General features: G+C 40.6%; 1 protein-coding gene across 4 annotated transcripts in view; it reads left to right on the forward strand.

The window, feature by feature from the left end:
* The window catches only part of LOC114599023 (BEN domain-containing protein 5), a 723,068-nt gene that overhangs the window by 234,456 nt on the left and 464,718 nt on the right, over positions 1–23,894 (forward strand). For all 4 annotated transcript variants that reach the window (XM_028733533.2, XM_028733539.2, XM_028733534.2 and 1 more), the window contains exon 5: positions 8,711–8,927. In XM_028733533.2, coding sequence (XP_028589366.2) covers positions 8,711–8,927 — 217 coding nt within the window. The remainder of the gene's footprint in view (positions 1–8,710; positions 8,928–23,894) is intronic.

The following is a 23,894-nucleotide window of genomic DNA, read 5'->3' on the forward strand; positions in this document are numbered from 1 at the left end:
TTTGCTAGTAACAGAGAACTGTTAATTGTAGTGGGAGTAAGATTTGACCATAACTCTGGGAGACAAATAAAAAATGTATGTTAAGTACAATGCAGGGCAATTCTTGTTTAACTAAAAAGCCCATGGGAACATCCAAATTGAAAAGTGAGAGTAAGTTAAGAGAATGGCAGGTAATTGCATCCCCGTCTCCCTCTGCAATGTTTTATCACTGTATGAAAGGGAATCTGATGGAGCGAGAGATTGTTTTACATGCTAGAGGGAAATGTGAATCTGTAAAACAGGATGCATCAGTAAATATTCATGCAACATCTTTGCTTTTGTGAAGCTGTTAATACAGAAGAAAATCTCCCTTCTAAACTGTTGTGCTCTTGTTTTACAAATTACCAACCTCTTGATGTTAATGGGCAGAGATGGGGGGGGGGGGTTATTATGCAGTGTAAGTACCTCTTTGTCACCCTCCACTGACAGAGAATATGTTGGTGGTAGAGGTTGTTCTGTGCTGTGATGGAGGTCCATGCTGCACCCAATCAGGTGGGTAGCTATCACTGGTGGTCCTTTTGTCAGCAGTAGCCCTGAAGTGGTGTGGTACTGTGTGGCAGGTGAGGGAAGCTGGATCCCCTTTCTCCAGGCCTCAGAGGGCTAAACTGGCCCCACCAGAGATAGGCTGTTTTTTTGTTTTGTTTTTTTGCATTTAACACTATATTCTAACAAGACATCTACCCTGGGCCTCAGGCAAACTCTGCATGGGCCTATGTGGCACCAACAAATCCAGAGCTCTGTTGATCCTCCAATTCTCAGGTCCCTTGGCTGTGTCAGTCCTATTGCTGGTGCAGGAAGAAGCAACAAAAAACCACCACTACACCTTCCGTCCTGACTGGAAGGAGCTAGCAGGGTTTTGAATACAGTGGTGATTCTGCTACTCTGATAATTATTCCTCATCCAGTTACGATTGTTCTGCTCCATTTTGTTTAAAATCTTTGCAGTCTTTTTGGTACCAGGTTATAGGGCAGCATACAAATGTCATAAACATCATATCCGGTTAATACCACATATACCTGTTTGAAGAGCAATGCAAACTTATCATTATGGACAATTTAGACTGTAATCCTAAACACACACAAACTGTGGTCATTTGTTTGCTCGGGGGTACTTTTTACCTTTGCTAGCGGATAGTGTTCACTCAGGTTATTTGTGAACCATATTCTACTCTAGATAAGTGTTTCACAGATTTGGGTCTCCAGCTGTTTTTTTGGACTACAACTCCCATCATTCCTGATCTAGAGACCCAAGTCTATGAAAGCTGCTCTAGTTGAAGGGAACTGGAGGGGGATTTTTTTTTTGCATTGCTTTCAATGGGAGACCCAGCTGCATTTCTACTGTCTATACTTCTGCATGAATTTTTCAAATCAGCATGAATTTTTCAGGCATTCTTGTTCCTCCTAGGAATTATACTTGCCAAATTTCAAATCAATAGGGAAAAGGGGTCCGTTTTAAAGCAGTGTTCAGGTCAGTGTAACTAATAAATCAGAGTTGATCATAGTAACTAATATTGCTCTCTCAAGTACGAACTACAAGTAATTAACTAAAGGGAATGTGAAAGTTAGGCTAGCACAAAGTGGAATGGTTTGAAAATGCTTAAATAAATGTAAGAAGCATTTGAGTGTGAACTCTTCTTTCACAAAGACAAAAAGCAGACGAGAGAAACCTGTAAATGCTCACTCTCCAAGGAGAAAGAGTTCACAGAAATCAAAGCCAACCTCCTCACCTCTTGTTTATACTTTCCCAAGTTCTCCCTCACTCACAACTGTGATTCGAGGTTTCCATATGGAAATAAGGTATTTCAGAATGTTGGACACTTGTTAAAATGTGTTCCAAATTACATTGTTAATCTTCCTTTCCCCAAATATGCTTTCTCCCCAGTCCCTGTATAATGGATTCATCTGACCTATTCTTGATGAGGGGATGACTTTGAATGAGTATAAAATGAGGAATGAATGAATATATGGCATTAAATAATCATAGAATACATCCAATTGTGCACCACCAGAAAGAGGTATTGGGTGATGGGGTCAGTGTGCTCATCTGCAGAACATCTGGGGTCAATGGAAGTCATGGGAGTGGCAGGGATACAGTTCAGCAAGGGCTACAAGATGGTAGGAGGTTTACAGAGTCCAATGTCTTACTGAGAATCTAAAAAATAATAATGCATGTGCTGTCAGAAAATCATTTCTTGGGAAAAGAAAGTGGTGAGAATTCAAAGCTCTTAAACACAGAGAAACATATTGTAAATGTTTTCTATTGAGATTATGTAGTTTAGTTTATTCTGAAAGTGCATCTGAAAATGTTTGCCCACTTGAATCACACATTCCACAGTAAAAATAAAAATCAACGAATATATGCAATACTATTATAAACCCAAAGAAGACTCAACAAATTCTGTTTGATATTCTGTCTACATCATATTTGTATTGCAGCTACTTTAATTTCATATTAATAACTTACACTGTGACCAAACAACAACAAAAACAACAAAAACCCATTATGTTTGTAGTTTGGATGCAGATGTGTGTGAAAACATATCTGAAATTCAGACATCACCAAATTACTGCTGTAGTTTTTTACATTCTTGGGAGGTTTTTAAAGTTAGTCTTGTGTGCAAGATATGCCACCCAAGAGTACCCTAAATGAAGTTCACATGGATTTTAAAAATTATTTCTGCAGAAAGGAGGGGAATGGGAATAGATGAACAGATGGGAAAGGGAGATGGGAAATAGAGGAAAAGTCTAATTGGCTAATTGAAGCTAAGAGGCTATTAAAGCTGACCGTGTTGTCTACTGACAATGTACCATAGAGACTGGGGTGTGAGATTGAGGCTGGTTTCTTGTTCCCAGGCTGCTATGGACTGCAAAAAAATAAAGTCAAAACATTCTATACCATAATGATAAGTTCTAGTCAATTAGACTGAGAACTGAAGAATAACATAAAGTGAAAGGACTAAAGGAGGAAAGGACAAGGAATCTTCTCTTACCCTTCTTTTTAACTAAAAGCAGCCTTGTGAAGCTATGAGTTGAAGAAAAAGAATGACTGTGTAGGAGGAGTGCTTAGCTTTTTCACTTCCAGCCATGTTGTTGCTCAAAACCCACCCTACAACCTGCTTTTCTAGCTATGGGTGGTATGAGGATCCCTGCCTGGTGCAACAACCTGGGCTCTGATGAGGAGGGCCCAGCCACATTCAGCAGCACACAGATGCAAAGACAATTGTCCCGGCAGCTTCAGAAGCACTTCAGAAGCAGCCAAGGTTTTGGTTTGGAGGGGCTGGCCCAGACCTTCAGCATAGCAGCAACAGAGGACAACCCAGGTGACATCATGGCTAGGCCTGAGCCACAGCCCAAGCCCAAGTGGACCATGGGCTCTTCATCCAAATTGGGACTTTCTAAGTTTTTACTCATGGAGCATGCAATCCTCACAGAACTGGATTCATCCACTGTAGGGACTCATGTCTCCATCTCAACCTGGCAACATGCTCAAATGAATTTCTCAGACTGGAGGAATGCTAGGCTCCAAGCCAGAGATTTGTTTCCAGAAGCATAAAAATGGCTTGTTTTGCCCAGTCCTGCACTGTACATATAACACATTCATATTATTCCTAAACAAAAAAAAAAGAGCTTTTAGCCGGTGCCAGAAACAGTACAGTGAAAGCAGTAAGTTTCAAAGTGTAGATGCGGCCACGCTGAAGGATTGATCCATTACAAGTGTGGAATGGATGTTGTATGGCACTTGTGCTAGTTCTGCAGACGAAACTGGTCAAGCAGCCATGTATGGGGTAATGTGGTTAGACCACACCTGGAATACTGTGTCCAATTCTGGGCACCACAATTTAAGAAGGATATTGACAAGCTGGAACATGTGCAGAGGTGGGAGGCGAAGGTGATAAAGGGTCTGGAAACCAAGCCTTATGAAGAACAGTTGAAGGAATTGGGCTTAGTAAAGAGGAGACTAAGAGGAGATATGACAGGCATCTTCAGATATCTAAAAGGCTGTCGCATGGAGGATGGAGCAAGATTGTTTTCTCCTGCTCTGGAGGTTGGGACCCAAACCAATGGCTTCAAGTTACAAGAAAGGAGATTCCGACTAAACATCAGAAAAAACTTTATGGCACTAATAGCTGATTGACAGTGGAACAGACTCCCGTGAGAGGTGGTAGACCTATAAGCAGAGGCTGGATGTCCCTCTGTCATGTATCATCTTGCAGTTGAGATTCCTGCATTCCAAGGGGTTCAACTATATGTCCCTTGGGATCCCTTCCAACTCTATCATTCTACGATTCTATGAGACTGAAGTGTGTTTTGAGAGGTTGTTTATAAGTCAGATTGGCAGGTAAAGAAGCACTGTCTTTGCAGTTTGTGTTTCCCCCTTTTCCTAATTAGCACACAATGTAAATGTACATTGCATTATTCCTGTTACCAAGAAATCTGTGTACAGCATATGCTTTGGGTGCATAAGGTCCCAGGTTCAGTCCCCGGCATCTCAAGGAAGGGTAGGGAAAGAGTCTTGCCTGGCACTCTGGAGAACTGCTGCCAGTCAGTATAGAACAATAGTGAGCTTGATAACAATAGTGTATAGAACAATAGTGAGCTTGATGGACCAATGGTCTGACTCAGTGTAAGGCAGCTTCTTATGTTCATATTACAGTCCATATATTCATGAAAGGTGATCAATATTAGTATTCAATAATAAATATGTTTAGAGTGCCGGTTTCTTAACTTTTAACTAAAACACTGAAGGTTATGATATTTCATTTTATTTTTCTTCTGTGCAGAGAGAAACAGCCAGATGTTCTAAAAGGTATAAAAGCTATGGGGACTGCAATCAGGTGGTTAAAGAGGAGAGATATATGCAGAAGTGTTTCTAATTAATTGCATCTAGAATAAAAGCAGTTATATCACAGTATCTGAAACTGCTTTGGAAAATGGTTTCAAAATGTTTTTGTGGTTACCCTTCCCCCTGGTAAGGGCCGTTCAGTTCCATGTCAAACAAGCAACCCCTTCTTAACCCTAAATTCTTTGGGCAGTGTTAGGTAAAGTGTTGGTCAACGTCATGTTTCCATTTCTAGAAGGAAACAACAGCAATGTTGATCGAAGGCTGCCATCCCTTGAGTGACTTCAAAGCAGCAGTCCCGAGTGAGGGAAGGCCAATTTATTTATTTATTTTGTGATGGCTCACATAAATGTGGTCATGCATGAGTGGAATGCATGTAAAGGTGTCTGTACATCTTATGGTTAAAATCTATTCAGGGGATAGTAGTGTTGCTTGTCTAGACAGGAAATTGCTGCTTCCAAACATTTTACACCTTGCGCCTCAATGTCCTCCATCAGGAACTTGTGGATTGTGTACAAGCTTTCCCATAAGTTTGTGTGACTGTTTGTGCATGTGTGTTTTGAAATCCAAACAGCCAACACTAGTTAGGAATACCAAACGTTGTTTCAGTATCATGCTAAAGCCAATGGAGTGGGAGATGATGGCTGTTGTTATGAATGGACTTTGGACATATTTTCATCAAATCGCCATTCAGAAGTTTAGTTAGTTCCACAGTGCACATAAGTATTAGTTAGCAATGTACATTTGTAGTCCTAACTAAGGCTATATATGTAACTGGAAATATGCTCCAGTACGGCTTCCTCACTTTAGCTGTCACGTACTGCATGGCCTATAGCATGAAAGGGTGGAGCATTTCTGCAGATCTGTGATAAGATATATATTTCCCCCTCTCTATTTAGAAATGCAGCTAAATTTCACATTCTGAATCTGTTCCTGCCAGGCCTAGGTCACATTAGTATTCTACTGGCAGCTGCCTATAGGTAGTAATATTGTTTTGTCCATAACCAGAGGGAACAATCAGACTCAGCCATTCTCCGGCTATAAACCAGCCAAAGTAATTGGGTTTAATTTTAATTTTTGTAATAGCTTTAAATTAATAGAAGCAGCTGCTGCTACAGTGTGTGGGTGTCCTTTTCCAGCAGGCGTAGAACAAAAAGAGGGAAAGACTAAACAATGGTATGTCTAGGACACAGAGGTTAATGCAAGAACTGAGCAATGTCTTTTTCTTATCAAAACCCCCGATTGGCCATATCTAGCACCTTGTCTCTTGTGCTCCTCTGTCTCTCTCCCTTCCTCCCTTTTTAATTCCCAGATAAAATCTAATCTGATTAGGCTCCTGTATGTAAAGATGTTTTGTTGGTATTGAAACACTCAGTCTCCTTTTCCCTTTGACTTGGGAACAGATTAGCCCTGACGAAGTGTTAAAAGTGATAAGAATAGATTAACAGCCCCATGAGTCCCATTACAATTATATTTAGGGGGGGACATGCTTTGTATTAAGAGTTTGAACCTTTTCTGAGACTTTGGGTTTTTATCGCTCAAGTAAGGGTAGGTTTTCCTCCAGTGAAAGGCACTGGGTTGTGAAACTGACTTATGACTTGTCCTAAATTATAAGTTTCACTATAATATCCAAGCATATAGATAAATATTTTTTGTTAAAACTGTTGACACCCAGATGTTTGACTTTTTCGGACCAGAATGGAAGAGAGCAATAACATCAAAGCATGATTGCAGAAACACACAAGCATGTTAGATTAAGATATTAAAAATAAAATAAAATAGAAGCAGCCTGTGCTGTGTGCCATCTGAACTAGTAGCAAACTAGTATCAAACAAATCTCTAGTAGCTTTTCCTAGCATTATGAATTGTTTCATTATAATGAATGCAGCTTCTCCTGTTGCCAGCGTAGAAACAAAGGTTCTGCACTTGCCAATGCACTGTTTGAACTTGCATTGCATTTTGAGGTCTGGGGCTTCAGTTTATTTACTCACAACCGTATAATCTGTTTGATCTTATATACAGTGAGAGATACCTGATAGCATACCAGAGTAATGTTGGATGACAGAAATATGTTAAGATATTTCAGGAAGCTATTTGCTTAGCTGGTTGTATTCTAAACCACTGAGCCTCTTGGGCTTGTTGATTGGAAGGTCAGCAGTTCGAATTCGTGCAGCAGGGTGAACTCCTGTTGCTCTGTCCCAGCTTCTGCCAACCTAGCAATTTGAAAGCACACCAGTGTAAGTAGATCAATAGGTACTGCTGTGGCAGGAAGGTAAATGGCATTACCATGCACTCTGGCACTTGTCATGGTGTCCTGTTGCACCAGAAGCGGTTTAGTCACATGACCCAGAAAGCTGTCTGTAGACAAACGCTGGCTCCCTCGCGAGATGAGCGCAACAACCCCATAGTTGCCTTTGACTGGACTTAACCGTCCAGGGGTCATTTACCTTTACCTTTGCCTATTCCCCCACCTTCACTGCTATTTATATCAGATTGAAAACTATAACCCTCTGCCCTTTTGTCTTTGCGGTCTGCAAATAATAATAATAATAATAATAATAATAATAATAATAATAATAATAGTTTGTAGCTGGTTAACATTAGGATCTTTAGTCAGCATAATTTAAATAAAACAAAGAACAACAATCAAGAGTGATCCCCTTTATTCACTGGAGTTTAAGAGCCAAAGCAATACGAAGGACAAATAATTTTTATGTCATCTCTAATTAACTGCATCACTGAGTCTTCATTGTATTTTGCCAGGAAGATGTCCGTTTTTCTTTGCATACTCCTTAACAGCCGCTAATTGGAAAGACTCTTCTATCATGAGAACTTTCTGTCCTCCGTTTCATATTAGCAATGAAAGGCCAAAACTGATCCTCTCCAGTTGTCTCATTTCTCAGAACTATTACCGTAGGACACATTACTACTGCTATGTCTGTAAATCATATTACGTTTTCTTCGCCATCATTGCCTGATGGTAGCTGACTTCTGCTACAAGCATTAGATGGGACCTGTTTATGATATTCCTTAATTGAATAAGCTACTGTCTGCGGGATGATAGTATGCTTTTGCCAAATAGGATTGGAAAATTTGTTGTATTTAATTGCAAGACCCTTGTGGAGTCTGTCCAGGCAGATAAAGGTGTACAGCCAGTACCCACATCCTGCCTGCCTAGGGAATGGGTCTTTTACTCACCCTTCCAAGATTGCTACATAATCATATTGAATTATTGTGCTAGTGCATAGATGCTGCACAGAACAAGGTTCTCTCGTTCAAATTAAATAAGAAATCTACTGTGTTTTTCCCCTCTTACTTCCAGAGCCGACACCTGCATTGCCTTATGATGTGGTTTTATTCTACTTATTCTAACTATTAAGATTTTTCATATAATATTGACAATAAATGCAAAAAAACAAGAAGGAACAGCAGCAATATAGAAGGAAAGGCTGCAGTCCTATAGCCACCTGACTTAATACCCCACTGAAGACCCCACTGAACTTAATAGGTCTGTCTTCTGAGTAGACATACCTAGGATTGTGATGTATGGTAAAGCCGAGGTGAAGTTGTTCAAAGAACTAGAGTGATCCATATCTCAGTTGCCAGAGTTTTAACTGCATTAAGCTTGGAAGGTGGTGGATGATTACGTGGAAAATGGAAGTGGATTATCTACATATGAAACCTGATTCAGATTTATTCCTCTGCAGTCAGAGCCATAGAGTCATTATGTCAGGGAAGAGAGACTCCCCATTCTCCATATATGTACAACTTCACTGTTGCATTTAATTTAGCCAATGGGATTTTGATTATGGCATTTGTCTTTATCTTTTAGGCAAAGGCTGCCACCCAAAAATGTGTATTATTATCGCTGCCCTGATCACAGGAAGAACTACGTTATGTCATTTGCTTTCTGCTTTGATCGAGAGGATGACATATACCAGTTTGCTTACTGCTACCCGTACACTTACACACGGCTTCAGCATTATCTTGATAATTTACAGCAGAGGGGCATGGACTACTACTGCAGAGAACTTCTGGGACTTAGTGTGGTGAGTAATAAATGCATTTGCCACTCATAATATTTCCTTATCGATCCCTGGACCATAATGGCAATACAGTAGTATTCATCATCTAAGCGGATGTACCCACACATGTATTTGTTTTGTTGCAATCAAGGACACAACAGAGCTTAGCTGCACTGTGAAATATAGGCAAATACAGGTTCACATAAAGCATTATGATTGTGACATGGAGAAATTGCCACATAATTTGAATTTGCCTCCAAAGATATTAAAAGAAAAATGTAAACAAGAACAACAACATTCTGGCATGGATTTTATTGCTAACACCTTTACTCTCCCATCCTCTCTCTCCACATTCACCATGATTATGTTCCCAAAGCAATGTGTTTCTCCAAAATGGGATGTTACTTTGTGTGGGCATATGTAAAACATGCCCATGTTGTGTCCAGCATTTATACTTCCTGTTGCAACTACCACTGTTGTTAACAACAAAACTATTTAGGCTTGCCTCTGCTTAGTTTTGCCAGAGCTAGCTACGTAATTCTAGTATCAAAAAGTAAGGCCTGCATTACTACTGGTGGCTACCAAGATCAGGTACTGATCTGTACCAAGACTGGTTAGGGCCAACCAATGAGGTGCAGAGGACTCTGGAAGTATGGTATTACAACTGAACCGTCAAGTCAAAGGGAGGGAGCCCATTGATGATATTCCACTCAGGTTCCCATGACACCTGAAGTTGGGTCTGAATAGGGAAAACCCCAGGCATACATATGGATGTGGACATTACCCCTCATGAATCCTGCCCAGTCTGTCCCTTTTCCATGTCAAAATGGTACTTCTCTTACTATAAAGTAATGCAGGGCTTGTATTAGGTAGGGTTGGTCAGGTTGAAGATCATCATTGTCCGAAAGCTGTAAATGTTATAAATGGGAGGGAAGTAGAGGGCAAATTACATAAAAGGAAAATGAAGTTGTTATTGTGATACTGACAATGTTTAAATGTCCAACTTGGAGGGTGCATATATCTGTAGTCTTGTCTTGTCTTGTCTTTTCTTTCTTGATTGAGCACAAACATTGGCATAATGTTCAAAACAATCATGAAACTCCATATAACGGAGCCACAAAGATTATATTTTTTCTCTTTCTACATAGCTACATATGTTGAAATAATGGCTTTAGAGTACATTTGGTCGTACCCAATTATTTGTGATATAGCTGCAGTGCAAAAATAGCTTGTGTTCAAAATATGGTATAAGAATTTACTAAGTTATCATTCTAAATATTGACTATGAGTCAGATATGTTTAAGCTGATGCAGTGGGCTTCAGATAGGCTAGTGGATTTTATTTTTTTTAAACAAACTTGTTCTTCAAGTAGGTTTTTCCTCCTCCCTTCCACCATCATATCGCAAACATCTTTTTAAGCTTGCTTTTCCTTAGCAGTTGGCCATATGGCATTGTGGAGTGGGGAGTTATATGGTAGATTTTTAATTGTGGACTTATAGAGCTAATTTCACGGTTCTTTGGGTTATGGTCATTATAGCTTGGTTTTTCCTGTAACAGGCATATTGAGTGATGGAAGATTTGCAACAGAGCTACTCCATTTTTTATCACAAAAAACCAACATCTACTACTGCACAACTGTTGAACCTTGCTCTCTGTCAAAGCTTGGCAAATAATGTAGTACTTTTTAAATAATCCTAGCTTTTCTTCATGTGACATTTTCCTAGAAAGCCTGAAAATGTGAGTTAAACATTTTACACTGTTTGTTGCTCATGCTCAGTTTTAAGAGGTTGAGAAAAGGTGAGCTCCCCACCCACTCCCTTGGTTATCTTGAACAACTTAAATTATCAGTGTTTGAGAGAGTTCATTGAAAGCAGATGCTTTCTGTTGGGTAATAGATTAAAGTTGCTGCATATAAAGGAGACAGAATAAGGTTATTATACCCAGAGATTGGTGAGTCACTCATCATGCTGCATTAATATTTTGACACTAATCACATTTATACTTTTTCTCCTCTAAAAACTTCCACAATTAAATCCATAAATGCTTCCTGAAATTCTTTGAAAATTAAAACTGGAACAGCAGTACAGGACATGCAATTTCCATTAGATTACCAAAGTTCACAGTGGTTGTAGAGGCAAATGGCACATGTTCTTTTTGCTAGCATGAAGATAAGCAGATCTGATTCTACTTTTTATATCTGAGAGCTTTTGAGCATTAAAATTCTGTGAAATGATCTCAAGAATATGCAATCCTACAAGCTTGGTACCATGGCAGATACCCATTTGGTACCATTTCTACTGACATGATTGTTCTGCCTTAGAGTGGTTGGTTTTTTAAAAAAGAAAAAAAATCAGCCAGGTAATTAGTGGCAAATCAGTTATTATAGCTTTGGCATAGTATTATAACTATGCCAAATGATTTATTTTTTTAAACAATATTTATATAGAGTTTGGTTGTAAAAACAAACAAATCTCCAAGGGGTTTACAAAAATATAAAATAAAACTTTTAAAAATTATCGATAAGACAGTTAAAAACAGGTGTTTAAAAACGTTCGAAATACTATTAAAATCAACAGTAGCTTAAAAAGAGATAAAATACACATAACTTCTACATTTCTGAATAGGCTTGCCTTAAAAAACAACAATGTATTAAGCAGGCTCTGAAAAGAATACGGAGTATAGCAAATCACAATCTTACAGCAATCAAAATACTGTGCAGAGATGACCCTGTCTCCTATGCAGTGATTGCACTGAAATTTATCCTCAGTCATTTGGGGGCTACTTAATTTCAGAAAGATGCAACATTAAGGTTGCTTCAGAAACAGCAATATGTGAATAGCTAAGCAAAATAGAAGCAGCACGTCATTCTTTATGTTGCAATCTACTGTATAGTCATGAAAACATGATGCATTTATAAATTCTTCTGTTGGGTCCTTTCCGGGAGTTTCCAGGTGTTCAGATGACGTTTTCAAATACAGTAATGGGCAATAATAGTTTTCTAGGGGTATTAATGGTGAGAAGGAAGCCAACTACAAGTTATTGACAGATCCATTTCAGTTTTTTGATTCAGAGATTATCTACCTGTTGCTTAATTCTGCTGTAAGACTAGATGGCCTTTTAAATTTAAATGAAAGGTGAGGAACCTTTGGACTTCCAGATATTGTTGGGGAACAACTCCCATCATCCCTGAGCACTGGCTTTGCTGGCAGTGACTAAAGGGAGTTGTAGTCCAATATCTGGATGGTCACATTTTCCCCATCCTTCTTTTAAATCCTTCCACCATACGGTTTTGTGATTGCTAAATACATAAGTGTTTACTGTTAATTAATTCTTGTACTGTGCATAGAGACATGGACATAAGATTGCTCTGTCCATTGAAGCACCTCAGTTGGTAGAGCGTGAGACTCTTAATGTCAGGGTCATGGTTCAAACCCCATGTTGGGCAACAGATTCCTGCATTGCAGGGGGTTGGACTAGATGACCCTTGTGGTCCCTTCCAACTTTATAGTTCTATGAAACAGCTATGAAATATAGAAACACATTCATCTGTATGCACTACAACATCATTGGAGCTCTGGCTTTGGGCAGACTTTCTTCTTCTTCTTCTTCACAAACTCTTCACCATAAGGTTCCAGGGCAACTTACAACATTAAAGCACAATATTAAAAACAGCTCAAAACAGCTTAAAATAATAAAAAATAAATATCCCCTTATCCTATTTTTTTTTAAAAATGAAAATATGTTTTATAAGAATTAGGGGAATGGAAGGTTGTTTGAATTTTATTTGATTTTACCCTATGCAGGGTAAAGAACTATCAAAGCATATATTGGGAATGTTGACCTATCTGGTGATCTCTACCTATGTTTTTATTTAGTCATAAAAATGGGAGAGTTACTAAATGTTCAAGTAGAGTCTAGCATGCTTTCATTATCCCAATAAATAAAAAAAATTTGGGTGATCAAAGGTGTAACAAAATTACAAGAATTGTGTCATGTTTCTTCAAGTGATTGTCTTATGCCAAATGATCACAGAATGAAGTCTGTTTAGTGACTTCTCCTTTCCCCCCAGTAGGCTTTTTTGTACAGAGATCAGAGTGAAGAAATTGTATACAGTGGAACCTCGTGTTATGTACCATCCTCCTTGCAAACGCTGCAGGTTACGAGCTCCGCTAACCCGGAAGTAGATGCCCCTGGTTGCGAACTTTGCCCGGGATGCGAGCGGAAGTTGAGTGCCGGCAGCGCAGCAGCAGCGGGAGGCGCCATTAGCGAAAGCGCACCTCATGTTACAAGCGGTTTTGGCTTAAGAACAGACCTCCGGAACGAATTAAGTTCATAACCGGAGGTACCACTGTATTGCTAATACTCCCAAAGCACTTCCAGGTTCGTCACCACTAACTCCTGGTGCTCTGCAAACATCATCAAAGTGGCTATAAAGAAATAATATGGCCACAGTCTGTCATTCACAAAACCTTGGGTTATTTTATATATGAAAATCACTCCTCTGGGGATTTTTCTGTGTTTGATTGGCTATAGTATATATAAAAAAAGTCCTTCAGTCACAATTTATGGTTCATTTAGAAACACAGGTTGTTTTTTTTGTTTTTTAAAAAATAAAATTATCAGTAAAGTTTGCAGGTCATCCCTGCCCCCTCCCTCAAATTCACACTTTCCCTGTTCTGAACTCATTGAAAAAAGCATGGAAATGGGTGAAGTTTCAGGGAAGTTTGAACTTAATGGCTCTGCTGGGATGAGAAAGCAGAATCAACTGCAGATTGTTATAACCCATTTTATGGCAGGAAAACCTGCTGGAGGGAATAATGATCAATGGACTGTGTGTTATGCTGTTTACTGTCAATCTATACAAGCCTATTTTGTATAAGCCTATTAAAAGAACCGGCTGTGGTGCTGTTTCTACATTAGTATAAGATAGTTAACTACATCTTTCTTTCGCTTACTATTTGCTTGAGTGTACTCAAGGACAGACAAATGATGCACGGTTGGTAAAGAAAAGAATGAGCAACAGATGCAGTGTCCTAGAATGCCATGAAACCATCTAAACTGCACCTTTCAGGAATTTGATATCCATGTTTTTCTCTTGAATATTGAGCAATAATTTGTTGACTATTAGATTGGAAAGAAAGGTTAAATCAAAATTTCAGAAGTAATGGGCATTGCAAAATTTTGCTAATTCAGATTATTTTGATCTATTTTTCCTCCTTGGAAATATTGAACTGTTATAGTCTGTGGGATTGTGATATTCTGGAACTAGGAACCGTTATATAAACTATCACTACAGGACTCCTGACACGCTAGGACTGTAGCAAACAAGTTCACCTTTGATTTGCCAGATGTCCTCTATTTGTGAGGTGCATTTGGGAATGGATTATAGAATTTGGACTAATGATGCTGGTGGAGAAGGTTTGACGTGGGAACTTGAAGTATGAAAAGTCTTACTCCACTATGAGTGAGTTCAGGCCCTCCAGAATTTTGGTTTGGGCTTGATTCTTTTCATGGTTCACATTCCCCAGCCATCACTGCCTGCAAGTCAGCTATCCCTCTCTGGTTTCCTTTCCCCAAACTTACTTGGAAAACACTCCCTAGCAAGGGCAGTGGCAACAGCAAACTCTCCCCTCCTGTCAATCTTTCTCCATCTACGAAAGCACAACTGGATTCAGGAGCCATAGACTAGAGAACTATGTTTCTCAGTCTGGGAAGCTGTTCTTGCATCTTTCTGTTAGGTATCCTGGCAGAATGAGATACAAAAGAGGAGAGAAAGTTGCTGGTGTTCTTGCCACTCTCCCTTTGCCAAGTGAGTTCATAAAAATGAAAGGGGAATTTGTAGGGTCTCGGTGTTCATGGGGTGGGGTGATCGTGGAGGGTTAGTACAAGGCTCATCCACATGCTTTTGCAAGCTCTTTGAAAAGCCTTTGAGAGCCAGTGTGGTGTAGTGGTTAAGAGCGGTAGTCTTGTAATCTGGGGAACTGGGTTCACGTCTCCGCTCCTCCATATGCAGCTGCTGGGTGACCTTGGGCTAGTCACACTTCTCTGAAGTCTCTCAGCCCCACTCACCTCACAGAGTGTTTGTTGTGGGGGAGGAAGGGAAAGGAGAATGTTAGCCGCTTTGAGACTCCTTTGGGTAGTGATAAAGTGGGATATCAAATCCAAACTCTTCTTCTTTGTGTGGGGTTTCGGTTCTTCAGAAAAAGCTAATCCACTGAAGTGAGTCAGGAAAAGTTTGCCCATCAGTGAGCAGTAATCCATGTCCCAGTGCATATATTTGTATGCCAGTTGTGCTTTCTTTTAAAGGATTGCAGGGTAGATTTTACCAAAAACATGAAGGAGATGTTTGTTCGTTCAGCTTGGTACTAATTTTATTAGTAAAGAAGGCCACCTCCAGTGAAATCTGTGATCTTAACTCTATCTTTCACTCTTCAAAATATTAGGGAGATGATTCTTTTGGGTAGTGACTGAGAGACTGAAAGACTAGCTGGTTACATTTGGTGTTAAAAGTTCTATGTGACCTGAATAATTTCTGTGTAGAAGGCAAGTTAATAAGAGCTAAAGACCTGGTGTTTTAGAAGTGAGAGGATTATCTTTGAGTGTAGCACAGTCTGGTTTCAGGTTAGGTGCAGCCTTGAAATATCAGAACAGCATATGATCTGTTAAATTGAATGGAACTCCACTGCCTTCCACATGTCCTTTAATGATTATACTTCCATTTTAAGGAGCAGTCTTGCCAACCCTAAATATTTAAAACAAATCACTGACTCCATGTTTCCATTATACCAATGTTACCCTTGCAGCAGTCACTCTCATCCTGAAAACTAGAAATCTTTTTTATTTGTAAGAAAAATATGATTCTCAGGCTTTTGTTAGCTGATGATTGAGATAAAATAGCCCCCCAAAGCAAGGCGTGAGTTACATTTTACAAGAGAAAGATAGTACAAATGGAATTTTATTAGAGCATTTTTTCTTACTTTAAGAAAGTATGTTTTTTATTTCTTATACATTTCTCAGGTTCACATTTTACAAAGTGCTTAATAAAATGTTATTTGCTTTATAATATTCTAAAGGTTGTTTTATAGCTTATAAATTTCTACTTGACCTCAATTTCTTGTATGTAAGTAGATTATACTACTGCCTTAATATACATCATGCAGTTTTAAAAGGAAATCTGTTTCAGCTACAGTTCCACATAGCTGAGGATGACATTTAAATATTAATCAGCTTTGTTTATAACAGTACAAGCTGTATAGCTTTACAGTATACAAACTATTATTTTTTATAATTTTAAAAATGATAGAATCTTCTATTTGGTGCCCAGAAAGTATCTGATAAACATTCATAACCTCAGAGCTAAACAAGTTTCAGGTTTGTGTTGAATGTAAATAGCAACTGTGGGGGATTGGGGCTAGCAGTATTGGAACCATGGAGATGGGAGAGAGGGTTAACCATTTCCTTACCTGCTATGGTTCCAATGAAAATCAGGCCCATTATCACTAATGGGGGTATCACTCTTAATGCAAATAGTAGCTCTGCTAGAGGATTTTATCAGAACCACAGCTGGGGATAAGAGTTAAATTCTTCTACCCCCTTGCATGGTGTGATATTGTGTGATAGTCCTTTAAGAAACACACAGCTCCTGAGTTAATAGCAGGTCTAGCTGTCCTTGGGTGAGTTCCAGCAATCGTCTGCCACACTGACCTGTCCAGGGTCCTGTGCCTTGTCTTGCTTTCCGTGATCTGTTATAGCCTACCTATGTCTGCTCATCCAGTAAGGGTGACTGCTTCAACCTGACCACCAGGACATGGGTGGCGCTGTGGTCTAAACCATAGAGCCTAGGGCTTGCCACTCAGAAGGTTGGCGGTTCGAATCCCTGCGACAGGGTGAGCTCCCGTTGTTCAGTCCCAGCTCCTGCCCACTTAGCAGTTCAAAAGCACATCAAAGTGCAAATAGATAAATAGGTACCACTCCGGCGGGAAGGTAACCTCTTATCCATGCACTGCTCTGGTTCGCCAGAAGCAGCTTAGTCATGCTGGTCACATGACCCAGAAGCTGTCTGTGGACAAACGCCGGCTCCCTCGGCCTATAGAGTGAGATGAGTGCCTCAACCCCAAAGTCATCCGCGACTGGACCTAACAGTCAGGGGTACCTTTACCTTTATGTCTGCTCATCCAATAAGGGTGACTGCTTCAACCTGATCACCAGGAGCTTAGTTGAGACAGAACACCTGAGCAGTAGAGGGAGAAGAGTAGCTACAAATCTTTCAGTGTGCTGATTGTTTATAAGCTATGTAGGAAGATTGACACTATAGAAAATTGTTGATTCTACTAGCCTTTTAAAAAATTCAATGCCAGAAAAGTAGAGAAGTTGAAAGTTTATTTTAAATTAATATGTATAGTAGATAATGATATGTAGGTGAACTCAAAAAGTCCATTGTGGGCAGAGAGAAACAGACAGTGATGCAATTAGGTCACACAGAAACAGGCCAGATTTCAAAGGTTGCTGACAGACGAAGGACACAAACCTTTCGGTATGATTCAAGAACAATATTTCTCACTGTGCAATCAGCATGGATTTGAGTTTTGGCATGTCTGACCAGTGCTTCAACATGTGTCTGATCATGACTTATAGCACTTCTATGCATGTTTAGTCAGAAGTAAGCCTCACTAAGTCTCACAGGACTTACTAAATAGTGCATTTAGGATTATAGCCATAGGGTTGGATCCAAAGGTACCCTTCTGTTTACTGCTGAGGCTCTCACTAATGGAAAGGGGGAGGCATCTACCCCCCCAAATTCTCAATTTCAGACCAGCCCCCAACTTGAATGGGTCCATGTTAATCTCAACTAGGTAGGCAAATTACTACATTTTTGCCTTGCCCCTGCCCAAATTCATAACTTGTCCAAGGATTAAGCACACTACACCACACTTGACTCATTCCCATTGAACTGACACTTAAAGGAATTTATTCTCACATTCATGAAAGTGCAGAAAGAATTCCCTCAATATGAGTTACACAAATGCAGCAATTAGAAGACATCCATTTGTATCAACAGACTTGTGTAGTAGTAGTAATAATAATAATAATAATAATAATAATAATAATAATATAATAATAATAATAATTTATTTATACCCCGCCCATCTGGCTGAGTTTCCCCAGCCACTCTGGGCGGCTCCCAATCAGTGTTAAAAACAGTACAGCGTTACATATTAAAAACTTCCCTGAACAGGGCTGCCTTAAGATGTCTTCTGAATATCAGGTAATTATTCATCTCTTTGACATCTGATGGGAGGGCGTTCCACAGGGCGGGTGCCACTACCAAGAAGGCCCTCTGTCTGGTTCCCTGTAGCCTCACTTCTCGCAATGAGGGAACCGCCAGAAGGCCCTCGGCGCTGGATCTCAGTGTCCGGGCTGAACGATGGGGGTGGAGACGCTCCTTCAGGACCGAGGCCGTTTAGGGCTTTAAAGGTCAGCACCAACACTTTGAATCGTGCTCGGAAACGTACTGGGAGCCAATGCAGATCTCTCAGAACCGGTGTTATATGGTCCTGGCGGCCACTCCCAGTCACCAGTCTAGCTGCCGCATTCTGGATTAATTGCAGTTTCCGGGTCACCTTCAAAGGTAGCCCCACGTAGAGCGCGTTGCAGTAGTTCAAGCTTGAGATAACTAGAGCATGCACCACTCTGGCGAGACAGTTCGCGGGCAGGTAGGGTCTTAGCCTGCGTACCAGATGGAGCTGGTAGACAGCTGCGCTGGACACAGAGTTAACCTGCACCTCCATGGACAGCTGTGAGTCCAAAATGACTCCCAGGCTGCGCACCTGGTCCTTCAGGGGCACAGTTACCCCATTCAAGACCAGGGAATCCCCCACACCAACCTGCTGCCTGTCACCCAAAAACAGTACTTCTGTCTTGTCAGGATTCAACCTCAATCTGTTAGCCGCCATCCATCCTCCAACCGCCTCCAGGCACTCACACAGGACCTTCACCGCCTTCACTGGTTCTGATTTAAAGGAGAGGTAGAGCTGGGTGTCATCTGCATACTGATGAACACCCAGTCCAAACCCCCTGATGATCTCTCCCAGCGGCTTCATATAGATATTAAAAAGCATGGGGGAGAGGACAGAACCCTGAGGCACCCCACAAGTGAGAGCCCAGAGGTCTGAACACTCATCCCCCCCCACCACTTTCTGGACACGGCCCAGGAGGAAGGAGCGGAACCACTGTATGACAGTGCCCCCAGCTCCCAAACCCTCTAGACGGTCCAGAAGGATGTTATGGTCGATGGTGTCAAAGGCTGCTGAGAGATCCAGCAGAACTAGGAAACAGCTCTCACCTTTGTCCCTAGCCCGCCGGAGATCATCAACCAGCGCGACCAAGGCAGTTTCAGTCCCATGGTGGGGCCTGAATCCCGATTGGAAGGGATCCAAATGGTCCGTTTCCTCCAGGCGTGCTTGGAGTTGTTCAGCAACCACCCGCTCAATCACCTTGCCCAAGAATGGCAGATTTGAGACTGGGCGATAGTTGGCCAAATTGGCCGGGTCTAAAGATGTTTTTTAAGAAGCGGTTTAAGAAGCGGTTGTGTAGGTCTTCATTCAATATAATATCCCACAGTGAAACGCATTCAATGTCCTCTTTTTCCCCTTTTGCAATTTCAAGATCCTGGAATGATTGACTGGATAAGGACTAAATATTTAATGTGTGGAGTTACGTTAACTGGGTCTTTGATCTGAACCTTCTCAAAAGCATCTTAAAAGCTCTTCAAAAACTAGTTTGTATTTCATTATAGTCACCTAAAATGGATCTGCTTTATGAAAGCATCCTGTCAGAAAGCAAAGATCTATGATTAAAACCTATAGCCTTTTGACCAGAGTGTCTCAATTGGTCAACCACCGTGGGTGGGCAGTGGGAAATTCCCCTGCATTGCTTCTGATATCCTCTCCAATGTATTCTGGTCCCACATCCTTTTCCCTACAAAGAAGCCCACAAACAGGAAATGAGGGCAAGTAGCCTTCTGCCACTGTTGATCCTCATTGACTGGTATTCAGATGCAGGCTGCCTTGAGGTAGCGTGTATGCACCACGACTAGTGCCTACTAACAGTTTTATCCACTATGATTTAGTCTAATATCCTTTTAAAGCCATCTAAGTTGATGGCCATTGCTACATATTGTGGTGGTAAGTTTCATAGTTTTAACCATGTACTTCTGTTTCTTTGTCCTGAAACCCCCACCATTCAGCTTCTCTTGTTATGAAAGGGGGCAAAAATGTTGCTCTTTCCCGTTTTTCCACACACTGTAATTTTATACACCTCTGCAATGCATGCATTTTCTTTTCTTAAAACAAATAATGTTTCTAGCCAGGTCTTTGTCTGATTAAATAATCTGTATGACCTTTTATGGGGTGGCAGCAGCTTGTTTGTTTGGTTATGTATTTTGTGGTCTCATTTTGTATTTTTATGTTGTGAACTGCCCTGTGATCTTTGGATGAAGGGTGGCATAAAAGTAAAATAAAATCTGTAGCTAAGCATTATAATATTAGTAGGGTTTAGAAAACAAAACAAAACAAAACTTTCCTAGCTTGAAATTCCTACCATGAAATTCACCTTTTTCACAGCTGCCACACATGAGTCCATGGATCATAAAATCGGTCAGTTTGTACCAGAATTCACAAAAATTAACCCCCTCAATTTCCTTATCACGTGTCTACATATAGACAAAGCATCTCCTCTCAATTTGCAGGAAATGGGTTGGGAAGGGTGGAATCTGACTTGAGTTAAAAATGCAGACTAATCACTCTAAGGGGGGGGGGGGGAGAAAAGCATTTTAGTGGCTGCTAAGAAATTGTTCCTTCTGCTCCAAGGTTGTCCTCAGACTCTCAGACTCTGCTGGCCATATATATACCACAGGAGAAAAATGGAACTCATCCCTCAAATGTGACTTCCTGTGCAGTAGCGTGGGTCTCTGTTAAATTAGGAGCCCACTGGAATCTGCCTATTACCATCATATAATAATAGCTCAGTCTGATGGCATTTAGAAATCAACAATCACCACTCTGGAACGAAAAAGAAAATGACTTAGTTTGAATGTGTACATATAAGAGTCTCTCTCTCTCTCTCTCTCTCTCTCTCTCTCTCTCTCTCTCTCTGTGTGTGTGTGTGTGTGTGTGCGTGTGTGTGTGTGCGCGATCTCTTCCATGGTATTAGTGAGAGAAATATGACTAAACTCTCATGCGCTACTTTGGAAATGTATCTCCCAGTTCTGAAAGGGAATTCTCTTCTGTCAGTGCTTAGCTTGTGTCAAGAGCCGTTTGCATATAAAAGGGCTTGGGGATGGAATCTAGTTATATAAAGCAAGACTTCTTTGTGTGGAGTCCTTTTGTAGTACCAACATTAAAAGGCTTTTTATAAATAAAAGTGGAATATAATTATAAATGCCCTTCTAGGGGAAAATCCTTGATTACCTTTGAATTTTTCTGCCCTTTGAAAAGGTTATACTTAACGGGTTCAGTTTCTTACTTGATGTTGCTGTTCCCAAGGGAAATCAGCCTCCCATACAAACTGTTTCAATTGGGTTGCATGGCTTTACTTTGTGTCATGCATTTGTTAACTGACAGGTTATATAACACTGCAGGCTAAATATATTTTGCTCTGTATTCAGGTACTGTTGCTGTCCTGTATTTGAGGATTAACCTGAATTGGTGATAAGGTGGGTGTAGAGGCAGGAAGACTAGCTTTCAGAAGGTGATTTTTTTGTGTGAAAATCACGTTGCAAGATTATACCTCCTGAAAAATTACTTATATCTTCTACTGAGGAGCTGAAGTAAATCCAAAACTAATGTGGAAAGATCCGTCTAACATGTATGCGACATCAGCTCAGCATCATACATGCTGCACTGGTTTCAATTTGAAGAAATTTGGAAGTTAGATTCCCAGCACTTTAACATTCACAGAAAGCAAGAATCTCAGTGGAATTTCAGGGATTGAATTTCTAAGTAATTTTCTATCTTGTTAGTTTAAAATGCCTTTAGGATTATTTAGCTAGTTAAATCACCTGCCCTCCCGATGAGGGAAAAAGGTGAGAAACATCTCCCTCAAGTTAAAAATGAAACTTTCAGCCCAGAACTGTGTCCTTGGAGAGAACAAGCTAGAAAGATTCTTATCTAATTAGCAAGGGGCGGGGGGGAACACTGTACCAGTGTTTTGTGCTATCACAGGGAAACATTTATATGGACTAATATTATACACAAGAAGACACTTTAACCCCTTGTCTTTTTTGCTCCATCAATTTTCCTGCTGAATACAGGTTTCAAAGACAAGTTCAGCTTGATTTATGGATTGTGTAATAGAAATTGGATGCAGACCAGATAAAAATATCAATGAAAAATGCTATGTGAATCCTGGCCACAATCCTGTGCATGCTTTCTTAGGTATAAACTTGATTACACACAGTGAGACTGACTATCAGCGGGAACTTACTTGGAAGTGATGTATATGCCTCTCCCACTTTAAGTAACACATACAAAGAATCCACAGTAGTTCTTATATTACAAGGCACTCAGTCTGAGAGCACCTTGGGCAAGGTGCCCTCCAGGCCCCCCTTTACCATCTTGGTGGCCCACCCAGAAAATCAAGTGCTTTTCTGGTTGTTGCCAGGCTGATTGCCACCACCCATCCCTGCCTGCAGCCTGTCCTCCCTTAAGAGCTTTTTTACTTGTGTCCAGACTTCTGCAGTGAGGTGGATGGGTGCATTTTTGGAAATATAGAACAGGAGGCATATAGGCAATGACCAATTTAGGCATGGCCGAATGATGTATGATCACACACACATGCATGGTGCCGAACCTGGTAGTAGCCCTAAAAAGTCATTAGTATGTCATGAAAAGGGGTGGAACGGGCTTACAAATGCTCCACTGGCATGCAAAGGGATCTGGAACAGAACCCCTGTGCAAAAAAAGGATTGACTATGCTACAGATAGCCTGGGTATGCTGAGAAGCTTGAAACAAATATATTAGCTATTCTCCCCAAAAGCAACTTTTAAGGCATAGATGGTATTATGATCGGTGTATTTCTTTTGATTTTTTTTAATAAAAAAAATAACAGGGTGGTTTTTTTTGGTAAAATCATTTCACCTCATGCGAAAGGCTGGGTTGGATGAATCCCAAACCAGAATTAAGATTGCCGGAAGAAATATCAACAACCTCAGATATGCAGATGACGCAACCTTGATGGCAGAAAGTGAGGAGGAATTAAAGAACCTTTTAATGAGGGTGAAAGAGGAGAGCGCAAAATATGGTCTGAAGCTCAACATCACAAAAATGAAGTTCATGGCCACTGGTCCCATCACCTCCTGGCAAATAGAAGGGGAAGAAATGGAGGCAGTGAGAGATTTTACTTTCTTAGGCTCCATGATCACCACAGATTGTGACAGCAGTCACGAAATTAAAAGACTCCTGCTTCTTGGGAGAAAAGCGATGACAAACCTAGACAGCATCTTAAAAAGCAGAGACATCACCTTGCCAACAAAGGTCCGTATAGTTAAAGCCATGGTTTTCCCAGTAGTGATGTATGGAAGTGAGAGCTGGACCATAAAGAAGGCTGATCGCCGAAGAATTGATGCTTTTGAATTATGGTGCTGGAGGAGACTCTTGAGAGTCCCATGGACTGCAAGAAGATCAAACCTATCCATTCTGAAGGAAATCAGCCTTGAGTGCTCACTGGAAGGCAGATCATGAAGCTGAGGCTCCAATACTTTGGCCACCTCATGAGAAGGGAAGACTCCCTGGAAAAGACACTGATGTTGGGAAAGATTGAGGGCACAAGGAAGGAACAAGGAGAAGGGGACAACAGAGGACAAGTTGGTTGGATAGTGTTCTCGAAGCTACCAACATGAGTTTGACCAAACTGCGGGAGGCAGTGAAAGACAGGAGTGCCTGGCGTGCTCTGGTCCATGGGGTCACGAAGAGTCGGACACGACTAAACGACTA

Source organism: Podarcis muralis, chromosome 5 (genome assembly GCF_964188315.1).
Source record: "Podarcis muralis chromosome 5, rPodMur119.hap1.1, whole genome shotgun sequence".
NCBI classification, from domain to species: domain Eukaryota; kingdom Metazoa; phylum Chordata; class Lepidosauria; order Squamata; family Lacertidae; genus Podarcis; species Podarcis muralis.